We start from the raw sequence: 12,043 nt of genomic DNA, 5'->3' as shown, positions 1-12,043 counted from the left end.
GTGAAAATTCATCATTGCCTTCACATGAATAAAATAGATTGGTAACACTTTACCGCATATTTGGAAGGTTTTCACTCAATGGAATGGGCGTTATCAGTGGTTATCAGCTGATAGATATGGGCCAGTAGGAGCTTTCTGTTAGGTTGGACAGAGAAGGCTGTTATCATCCATTCACATGGTTAATCAGCTTTCCTTAATAGAGAAGACTTCAGATCCAGATCTGTTTTTACATTATGGTGGTTGGTTGGGTTTGGGGTTTTCACCATGTAGATGGATAACAACCTTCTGAGCCAACTAATAGATGCAGAAGGGCCCTACTGGCCCATATCCATCAGCTGATAACCACAGATAATGGGCATTAAATCGAGTGATACAAGTTTCTGGTTTATAAGTAAAAATATGAAAATATCAAGGAGATTTAGCCATGTATTTCTTTAATGTATCCCAAAGTTTCTTGCAGCATCTCTGTTTTCAATCTGCCTGTGGAGTAAACAGTGTGCTCCCTTATCAACACAGTGTGTAATCTGCCTGACTCTCACCTGACCTTCTTTTCTCAGAGTGGAGGTGCGAATGCAATAGAAAACTGAATGAAGCGTAATACAGCAACAATAAAAGCGCCTCAAGATGTGTCTGAGCAACATGCATTGATATCATCCACGCAGTCTAATGCACAGATCTGAATTTATTTTTGCCACATCTGTTAAATCCACTTATTTTATTTGAAGCAGGTGGTCAATCCTGATCTGCATTGTACAACTGGGATATTCATCCCTCTTTTAAAGTGTTTGGCTTCTCACTCAACTCAATAACTAACTGAAAAAGACAACATACAAGTTTATGACAACATTAAGGGAAGAAAGCTGATGTGAACTATCCCTTTAAACACTTCTCATAGTCACACAGACTGCCTTACTGCATTAGTTATAAGCTGCATGGGAAGCCGAGCACTCTGAAAGTGTGATGAAACGGCACTACCCAACTGAATCACACAGCGTGACGCAACTCACTGGAGAGTCTACTGAAAATCTGTTTACTCAAGTTTTATTTCCAAACCATCTAGTCCAGACCGATTCACTGGATTGCTGAAGTGACATATATACTATACAATTTCCAGTGAGTTGTATTTGACATTTTCTTTTAGTCAAAACATGCTTAACAAAACAACAGTTGGCCGATGCCGTAAAAGAGACCACATTGTCCAGTCTTGCTCAGTAACACATTTTCTCTGTGAAGTGAAATAAATTCAGTGTTTCTCTCAGTACTTTCTATGAAAACTTCCACGCAAGCAATGGATGTACTTATTTAGCCAAGTAAATGTCAGCTAAAGTAATCTACTTTGATGCAATTTGGAAATTAACTGTTTGTCTAGAGTTCAGAAGGTAAACAGCAGGAAGGAGAAACTACATGCCCTGAAACATCAAAAGCTGGTGAAGTATTTTGAGCTCGTCTTCAAAGCATTTCCAATCTGATGCTTGGCTAATTTTGCTAGTCAGTTAGCAGTTTTTATAACTATCGTTGTCAAATGCATTCACAATACCTATTCTGATTTTATTGCTGCCAACTGCACAGACTCTTCTCATCTACATATCTTTATCCTTCTGTTGTCAAACTGCGCTATAGGCAATAAGACTGTATGCAGCCACTTTCATTCTGCTTCTCTGAACTGCTGAAATCCAAGTTTATAAGCTACCTGACAAACTCACCAAGTGCACAAGACAAAGACAATGGATGTGCTGTGATTTCAGATATATTTACTTGTAATTTTAAATGGAAAAGCCAGCTTGAAAAGTCACTAAATGTCTCAAGATGGTGTGATGCTCTAATTAGCATATTTGTTGCATCATGACTTCGTACCAGCCCATTACATTAGGGCCTACTCACACTATGCCATCCGTACCGTGCCCAGGCCCATTTCCCGGATCGTTTGAGAAGTGTGAGTGCACTGAATCGGGCTCAAGCACGGTTCACTTGGCCGGCCCTGGCCCGGATGGAAGAGGTGTGCCTGAGCCCGGTTCACTTGGGCTTTGGCGCGGTACGCTTGTGTGTGAGTGCAAAACGCGCCAAAGCCCGAAACTGAAAGCGAGACGTGACTTTTAAGGTGCTGTTTCATATGGATTTATTAATAATTCTTACTGTTCAGTAAACGCAAACTGCCGTAGTTTATTAAAGACGCAAACCCCTCACTGCACGACAGCTGCGCGCCTTCAGCAGACCTCCTCATTCCTGCAGCACGAGAGCTTTATTATTGTTTATGAGCGCCAAAAGTGGCGGATTTGTTCGGCGAAATATCTGACTGCGTGTCCCTGCATCCTTAAGGACTGTTTGGCGAAATATTTGACTGCATGTCACTGCATATCAAACGACTGAAAGGATATAACTAGAGAAATCTCCACTGTGCTGCTGAGGGAGAGCGCTTCTCACTGAACATCGCAGCAGCGATGACTTAAGCGTGCCGAAGCCGGTTTGTGGTGTGAGCGCGGGCCGTCAGGGGAGACGGGAGGGGGGACCAGCGTGCTTTGGCCCGGTTCGAGGCAACTGTATCTATTGTGAGTACGGCCTTAGTTTGTTTTGCATGCAGCCTCTTTCAATTTCATTGCAGCCAATTTCACATTCATTCTTTCATTCCTTTTTATCCTTCCGTTGTCGAACAACGCAGCCCAATAAGATGCAGCCACTGCCATTCTAATTCTGTTAAAAGGCTAAAATCCAGGTTTGTATGTTACTTGACAAAATCATCAAGCGCACAAGACAATGACAATAGCTGTGCTGTGATTTCAGCTAAATTTACTTGTGAATCAAAAATGGAAAAGCCAGCTTGAAAAGTCACTAAATGTCTCAAGATGACATCACACGCTATATAGCATACTCACTAGGGGTGTCAAAATTAGTTGTTTCTTCTGTGCATCGCAATGCAGATGGGGACAATTCAATATCGGTTCAGTATTAGATCATAACCGGTTATTACGTATTGACGTCATTTATCTCCAATTTGCGATGTCACAGCAGAATACTATGGTGAAGGAGGCGAGGGTGACACTCCAACTACTTAAAATGTAGATAATTATGCACAATACAACTGCTTGTGAGTTTGCTGGAAAGTCTTTTGTTGACACTGAAGAAGGCTCAGCACACGAGCCGCTATTTTACTACTAGGGAGAGATGTGGGAAAAATTAATCTCTGCCTCTCTCTCTCAAACACACACTTTGGACATTTGACCCACTGTGCTGATGTGTTTGTGAGGTAACTTTTCCTCTCCTCTTGACTGTTAAAGTGATACTTGTGGATCCAGACACGAGTATGCCTAAGTTGCGAGTTTTCTTCACAGTGTCTATTACGGATTGTATATGGACTAATTGCGGCTGTTCTTCCCAAGTAACTCATCGGTGAACATCGCTTTCATTTCTAAAGCCAAGCGCAGCCCTTTCTGTTGAGCAGGTGAAGCCATTAACTAATCATAGGTCAAAAAGGAAGCAGGAAAATATTTACATTGGTTTATTTGCTATAAATGCTCGTGTTGTCTTTTGTGCATGTACTGGAGTTTTGTCTGATACACTCAAAAAGAGTGTTTTCTTTGAGCTGGTAAAATTAAAGGTACAGCTCATTTACCTTACTGTTTGTATTAAAGGACAATATTGTATTACAAATAATATATAAATATTACGATATTTATAGATTTTAATAAAAACATTTATTGTTTTGTAAAGAAAAAAATCTAATTCTGTGTGGAAAGCATCGTCAATGCACCGTGATGCACTGAGATATGGAATTAAACTGAATCGATGGCATGATAATCGAAACTGAACCGAACCATGAGACCAGTGTAGGTTCACACCCCTAATATTCATTGCATTATCACTTTGTAGCAGATTTTAAGATTTCAGTTATGTTTACTTGTGTAATGATATCATAAAAATGGAAAAGTCAGTTTGAAGAGTCACTAAATGTCTCAAGATGAAGTCATGTGCTAATTAGCATATTCACTGCATCATCACTTTGTAGCAGCCCATTACATTAGTTTATTTTGCATGCAGCCTATTCCGATTTTATTGCAGCCAATTTCAGACTGTTCTTATTTGCATATCGTTATCCTTGTGTTGTCAAACAACACAACACAATAAAACTATATGCAACCACTTCCAGTCTGCTTCTCTGAACTACTAAAATCCAGGTTTATAAGTTACCTGACAAACTCACCAAGTGCACAAGACAAAAACAATGACTGTGCTGTGTTTTCAGCTATATTTACTAGTAAAATGATATTGTGAGAATTTAAATTATTTCAAAGTACTAAAAATAGTACTAAAAATCTGCATTATTTTTGTGTCTTTGCTTGTTTATCACTTAACATTAAAATCACCAAATATACTTAAAATTTGTTAAATAAATGAAAAATAAGTGAATGAAAACCCAGTCCAGGAGACACAAACAAGCAGAACTTCTTTATTGAGACATGTTGGCTAGTCTGCAGTCATACAGCGTCTTCCAGATGTCCACAATTCTGCAAGAGCATCTGAAATCAAGTCTAATTAAGACAAAGATGTCCTGTTTATAATATTTTTATAGAAGGAGATGAGTAGCTAGGTGGAGATGGTTAAACAAAGTATGCAAATTAAGTATGTGCTGTAGGTAGGTGAAGAAACTTGCCAAGCCAATGACCACACAAGTTTATCAACAAAAGGGTTTCTTTGGCCTGAAAGTATCACCCAAAAACAAAGGCACAGTCATTGAGACCCTGTCTGTAGCAGTTGCATCCCTTTGGCACAACCAGTGCTCAGGAAGCAAGAAGTTTTAATGTCTGTCACACCCTAGCTAGATTTTTGAATGTAATGAAATATTAAAAACCAAATCATAAACTGTTTTTAGGTATAAATAGATTATTGTTATTTTGTAACTAGATTATATCCACTTTTTTCATAAACCCCTATATCACTAGCTCCTTTTTAAAAAAGGCACAGCAACATTGAGAAAGTAACTAAATCTGTAAATAAAATTACACATTTAAAAAAAAAAAACTAACTTTACTGCTTGTTCAAACTATCTATTTAAAATGAGTTGAAACAACAATCCCTTTGTGTTTTATGTTCAACCCACCTAAATTTGTAAAAACGATTAAGTTAACTTAATTGATTTGTGTTGGCACAACATGAAGGAATTGCATGGAACCCAGCATACAAAAAATGTCTGCTTCTAACCAAATTAATGAACATGCCCTCAATATTCCTTTACAATCATCAGAACCATACAGTAGTCTGAAGAGGCTGGAAAGACAGGAAACTACTTTATAACCTGGTTTAACTGGCAGTATCACCAAATGAACTAGGGGGAAAAAAAGAACCTGCCACAAATCATGAAAAAACAAGATGGAGCTGTTGTAAACCAGGAGGACCGACATGAAACTAATGTATGTTGTTAAACAAGGACAAATAATGTCTTTCATATTCTAATGAGTCCAATTAGTTACACAGCAAATTAGGGGGGAACTTACTGATACTCACTAGTACTTGAAAACAACCAAACTGACATGTAAAAGTAGAGAAGACACCTTAATGCGCTCTATGAAGAAAAGGACTGTTTTGGGATGTGCACTCATGGCCAATTAAGGTAGTATATAATAAATAATTAACAACTTGTATCGCATTACGGCTGTGTTCCAATTTGCTCAGCCTCTTAACTCATGAGTGTTTGTTTCCCGTGAGTTGGTGTCTGTCAGAGAGAGAGAGAGACGATACGTGTATAACAAATTGCAGCTCAAGTTTATCTGCCTCCTGCAGGTCTGTCCCTGTTGATCCAATGCTTCTCCTTTATGTCTTCCTCAGAGAAAAGTCCAGAAAAGTTCACTAAATTACAACTCTTACAGCAGTTTTCACATCTCTTTTTCGCACCAAGGACTGGAAGGTTTTGAAAATGGAATCAAAACAATGTGTGGGATGCTTGCACTCGACATAAGTGAGATCTGAAGAACTGTAGCCGAAGGGTTTGGCCTGAACATACAACTGAGCATGTGAAAATCCATCAAGGCCATCCTGGAGCTAAACATGAAGTGCGAGTCCTTTAGAGATGAACTTGACAATGTAAACATTTAGTCATATCCTACACTAGCTATTTTCACAAAACAACAGAAATGAAATATCCATTAATACAGGTCACAAAGTGCAGACAACTCTAATGTGAAAAAACAAACCCACTCAGGGTCACCATAGCTCTGATTCACCTAGAGTTCTGTGTCAGGAAAGGCTAAAAGAAAACACAAGTGCACTTACCCTGCCATCACGATGAAAAAGTCCAGCCTGTTCCAAGTATCGCCAAGATAGCAGCGACGGCCAAAGATCCCCAGAGCCACCATCTTCACCACCATCTCAAGTGCAAAGAAAATGTAGATAAATGCATCAAAAGCCTAAAAGAGAAACAAAGATCAAAAAAAGCACTCGTGTTAGGCAACGCATGATTTAATTGACCCCATGAAAAGAGCTTTGTGGCTTTTGATCCTTATTTAGATATCATTATAAATGTTGATAAATGCTGCACAGATTTGTCAAATCAGGTGCTCCCTAGAATCAGAATCTCCCGTCTCCAATGCCATCAGTTTTCATAGTATTTTTTTCTATTTGTACACTAAACAAATTATTTAAAATAACAATAAACAATAATTCTTTAATAAAAATTAGAAATTAAAATGAAAAAGAGTAAAGTTACAACGGAAAACTATGAAAAAAAAATGCTTTTACACTAAACCCTTGAAATTACTACTTTTTTACCAGCTGTGCTTTAGAAGGAACAGACACACTTGACTTATTTATTGTTGTTCCCATTTGTGATTCGGATGTAAATCAGAGGTATCTAACGATTTTCAATGAAACTCTGAAAGGCAATGTTTGATAAACAGAAAAAGACAAAACAACAAAAAGACAATGTTAGAATGGTAGGATGATAGGTGGTCACTGGATTGAACAATAAACAAACAGATAGACTAGATAGATTTATTTAGATGTCATTAATTAAATTATATTTATGTTAACATTAAACAGGTAAACAGATAGATAGATAGATAGATAGATAGATAGATAGATAGATAGATAGATAGATAGATAGATAGATAGATAGATAGATAGATAGATAGATAGATAGATAGATAGATAGATAGATAGATAGATAGATAGATAGATTGATAGATTGAAAGATAGAGAATTTTTGAACTATAAACAGAATGGTTTACATAATGATAGATAGACAGGTAGACAGTCAGAGAGAAGATAGACTGAGTATGTGTGCCACCTTTTTCTTGTAATTATATTAATTTGAGAGTGATGATTAGCAGTCCGGATGGAATCCATCCTCCAGATCTGGCTCACTATCCTTTAATTGCTCTGCTCATCTGTATACTCTACAAAGGAAACCTCGGAGCTTTCAAATTTGCTCTGGGAAAGGCCTGGTAACTGAAATACTTAGCAATGTATTGCACAGAATCATTTTTCTAATATCTGACTGCCAAATGAGAGCTAATGAGATCCTGTGAGAAGAATGAGCCTGAAATGAAAGGGCCCTTAAGAACACTTGTGCAAGTCAATGATTGATTATGAAGTCAAGTCAACACCCAGCCGGTGTACCCGCAACTCAATGACCATCATTGGATCTCACACACCAACCAATTCTGAGGTGACAGTCAGTAGTCTAATGGTTAGACTTGTGTTTCAAAGGTTGCAAGTTCAAGTCCTGGCACCAGCAGGGATTGTAGGTGAAGGGAGTGAATAACCAGCATTCTCTTCTACCCTTAACACCTGTTATGAATTGGTGGCGACAGCAAAGTTGAGGTTCTGTGTGGAATGGTATAGAGTTTACTGTTGTCATCAAGCACTGGGCTGCGGACTGGTACCAATCTATGATTCAACTGGTACACAAGAGATAATTAATTATTTTTAGTTTGAACGATCTTTTATTTTAAAAGTCTGCTGGTTTTGAAAAATGACCATATTCTCTCGCTTACATCTTGGTCACTTGAGCACCCAAGTTTAACCCACAAGCAGCAAAATGAGTAAGAAACAGATGTCTTTGAAAAGTTTCTTTGCTAAGGGGAAAAGACCCGTAAATGGATTGGCATCCCATTTGTCACCAAACTAGGTGAATCCACCATGTCTGTTGAGGAAGATCAACTGCTAGAGATTGCAAATAACAGCAACCTTTTAGGGGCCGTTTGCATATAGCGTATATTCTAGAGTTTGTGCAAGTTTGTTATTTTCAATGGAGGTGCGCGGCTTGTTCAAGCAAGTATCGTGCCTTACAAATGCAGCCAGTTTAATGAATGCCGTAAGCACACCGTGATCCGCTTCATACTTTGTATAAAATACACACATTTTGGTAGACTAATTATCTCAGACAAACAGTACAAACTGCAGTGCTTTGTAGTTTTCAGGTTTTGGTAAATTTGCCAATTATTGACTGGTCTGTGGTGTCAAAAAGGTTGGGGACCACTTGTTCAGTAACGACAGTAAAATAAGGGGTAATCCTCAGGACAGGGAAAGCTTGGGCAGGCAGCAAACGATCACAAAAGATGGAACAGGACAAAACATAGAATTAAATAAACACTAGTAGAGTCCACAGCAGTGAGAACAAGACTGAGCAATGATTGTAGGTGTGCATGATGTTTATTTGTATCTGTAATGTTGTGCATGTCATGGATTATAAGATTCAGGTGTGTGTGTAATGAAAGCAAGAGATTGTGGGAGGTGTAGTCTGGGTGGAAAGTGAGGTAAACAGATTGAGTGCCCTCAAGTGGGTCTCTCGGGCACTCAATCTGATAATTGTGACGATACCTTAGCTCAAGTGATTACCTTGAGCAAGGAACAGAACTGCTCCGAATTGTATGTTCTAGGGTCTGAGTCACTTTTAAATATAAGTGTCTGCTACATGTAAGCGTAAAAATTACTGACGATCAGAGCAGAAGATTTGCTTGGTAGAAAAAAACTGTCTTTGATAAACAATTAAGTTGCATAAGTACACAGATTTAAGAGAGCTGTTAATTAGCTCTTTACAAACACTTCGACGCGTGATTGTCACAGTCAAAGCCCTGCTGCGTTTTCATTATGCAGATAGCTGGAATTTTGAGCCACTGATTACACAGACCAGCCATTGCCCTTTTCTATGGCTTTGTTTTGGACTTTACGTTGGTTCGCTTTTAAGTTAAACCCTGTAGGGATAATCATAAAGATGCAGAAAATAGAACGTCTGTTACGCTGTGCCCCTTAGTCTTAGTCACTTTGCATGTCCTCAGTTGCCAAATCAAGCCGATACAGGTTTTGCTTCGCATTGCACAGTGTGTATGTGTGATACAGGGAGGAGGCCATTGTGCAGCGATGCCAATTTGGATGGCCGCCTGCACGAGAAATGGAGAGTTTGAAACCGGCCGGTATAGGCGAGTAGAACAGCACTGATTTAAGATCCCCTGTGGGACCAGAGGACGCAAACATCCTGGCGCCAAGAGGACGCTTCCTCTAAAGCTACCTTCTTCCAACCGCCATACTTGACATATGGCTCTCTATATGCGTCCATACACACACAGCAAGCAGCAGAGAGACAGACTCTCGTTCCTGCCCACACAGTTTTTATTTCAACCCCGTCTTTTTGTTTTGCAGTCAATCCAAAAAACAAACCTAATGTGAGAAATTTCGCATTGCAGACCTTCTTAATTTGCATTCCTCTCTTCAAAACTCTTTTTACACAATGAAAGTACAGCTCTGAACAGTGAGAGCTCACTGAGGGAATACTGTCAGCCATCTTGACTGATAAAACATTGAGTCATGGCTCTCGCTCTATTTCCGCTGCAGTTATGAGAAGGAAATCTGCGGACTGGTGCCTCTGGCCTTCCCAAACGTATGCCGCTTTCACAGGTAGGCTAGGGATATGAGGTAAGCTCATACAGTCAGCATTATCTCTTAATTGGGCTATGCAGTGTATTGTATAAGAAGTGATTCAGAATTGCTTTAAAACTCATTCAATTAGGCAGAAAGCCTAGTTATTAGGAGGGGATTTTGATAACTTATCATCATTCTCACTAAAAGCCTATAAGATGACTCGCAGCACTTTGCCTATATTGTTTCATCCTGGTAAAACTTGAAGGAATATTTCGCCCAAAAATTACAACTACTCACCCTCATGGATTTCAAACGTGTTTAATTTCTTATGTTAAAGGGCAATGAAACCCCCTCTGTCTCAGCAAAGTGTTTTCACACCTCTAGTTTGAAAAAAGTCAGAAAAATGGGTGATTCTAGCTCTGTTAAGGTGGGAGTGTCAAGTGGCGAAAGATGGAACGATTTGCATGAAAAGAGGAGTTTCAGAACGAAAAACTCTCGGGTAAGTAAATGTTCCTTACAATCGTATTTTTGTTCACTGTAATTCACACGCGAGTCCAGCTGCGCTCTCATAGCAGAGAAATAAAAACAAAATCCTCATTTCACTGCAGCACATTTATAAATGCAACACTGACAACCAGTCTCCAAACAATTCTTCTCTCGTCTCTCTGCTTTCTGTACATTGTAACAGGCAGGTCTTCGAAGATATCGTGCATAAGTTGCACCTCATTCACAATAGAGCAAGCTGATTGGTTGGAACCAAGTCTTTCTCTTGAATAAATTATGAAAACTGAAAGATGTCATGTTGTAACTGCCAATACAGACATTCAGTCTACACGCTGGAATATATGTTTCCTAATAGTGCTTTTAGCAATGTGGAACACATATATGACCGTCAACAAACAAGTGTTTTGTTGTTTTTATTGTTTATTTTATTTATTTATGTAAAAAATAAACAAAAAAAGTCAATTCATAGTTCATATCCCAATAAATTGATTTAGCCATCTGATTAAAGTGTGTGGTTTCAGATTTTGTTTAGAAAACCCTTGACTTTTACTCTACTTTTACTCTGCTTCCACATACTTACCTGTAGATATCAAACAAGCCTAAAACATTTAGTTAGTTAATTGGGGTTGGAACTAAACTGTGCAGAGCTATGGTCCTCCAGGAACTGAGTCTGACATCTGTGCTCTACAGCAAAAAAAAGAAAAAAAAAAAAAGTATGTTTTTTCTGGTTTGGAAAAACTGTGTAAATGACAGGATTTCTATTTTATGGCAAACTATACCTTTAAACTTCCCAGGCGCTACCAGCGTTTTTGATTATTTTTATATGGGATTTTAATATATTAAATATATAATAAATATATGATGATTTTAATATATGTTAAAATAAAGTGAATAAAAAAACTTTTTTCTTGTGTTCATGTGTCCTCTTCAATGCACATGCATGGGTTTCATCAGAAACATATTTCATCAGAAAAAATAAATTGACCAAAAAATCAGAAAACAACACATGAAATGAAATCACTTCTACTGTCACATCATCAGCAGCATGTGTGCTATATGAGTGAAAAGCTTAGGTGCTGGCTCGCACACTGTCTCAGTTACATTGTGGAATGGAAGGATTGTGCAGGGGTGCACTGTTTTTGAGTCCAGCTGTAACAGCCACACGGCCAAGACTGCGCTTCTGTTATGAGTCCATTCAGCATGATTCCGCCTATTCAGCTTCTGTTACTACATGTATGAGTTAATCAATGATGAATACTCTTTAAATTTTTTGTTTTTGGTTAGCCTACCTTTGACTGAAGAGTTTTTGCGGTAGTGCCGAAATAAGGGACTGTCCTGGGAAATTTGAGACATCGGAAAAGTTCCTGTTCATCTGTATACCTACTTGATTTTTACATGCAATCTGATGTATTCTTTTTCTGATCATTTTTGTATTTTACACTCAGGAAGGCCCAGAACTCATTCTGGACATACACTAGGGCCCTTACTTTCATACAACTTAAACATGGTTTGCCGTATAACTCATATTTGGCAGGGAACCGTAGTTTATTGACCAAATAAATCATCAGTGGCGTTGAAAAGGTTAACATGCTACCTTAATAGACAGCGTAGGTTTTAAAACAAACAATGTATTTTTTTCTCAATCAACTCCATGCCCATGAACATGAAAATGCTATTTTGAAAAGAATTTAAA

At 38.4% G+C, this 12,043-nt stretch overlaps 1 protein-coding gene across 4 annotated transcripts in view; it reads right to left on the bottom strand.

The window, feature by feature from the left end:
- Positions 1-12,043, bottom strand: part of cacna1ia (calcium voltage-gated channel subunit alpha1 Ia) — a 413,765-nt gene that overhangs the window by 182,393 nt on the left and 219,329 nt on the right. For all 4 annotated transcript variants that reach the window (XM_087244595.1, XM_087244597.1, XM_087244598.1 and 1 more), the window contains one exon: positions 6,262-6,395. In XM_087244595.1, the coding sequence (XP_087100721.1) occupies positions 6,262-6,395 (134 nt within the window). The remainder of the gene's footprint in view (positions 1-6,261; positions 6,396-12,043) is intronic.

The sequence above is a fragment of the Danio rerio genome, chromosome 3 (assembly GCF_052040795.2).
Source record: "Danio rerio strain M-AB ecotype USA chromosome 3, GRCz13ab, whole genome shotgun sequence".
Classification (NCBI taxonomy): Eukaryota; Metazoa; Chordata; class Actinopteri; order Cypriniformes; family Danionidae; genus Danio; species Danio rerio.
The sequence above is the reverse complement of the archived record's forward strand: the minus strand, read 5'-3'. Positions and strand labels throughout refer to the sequence as shown.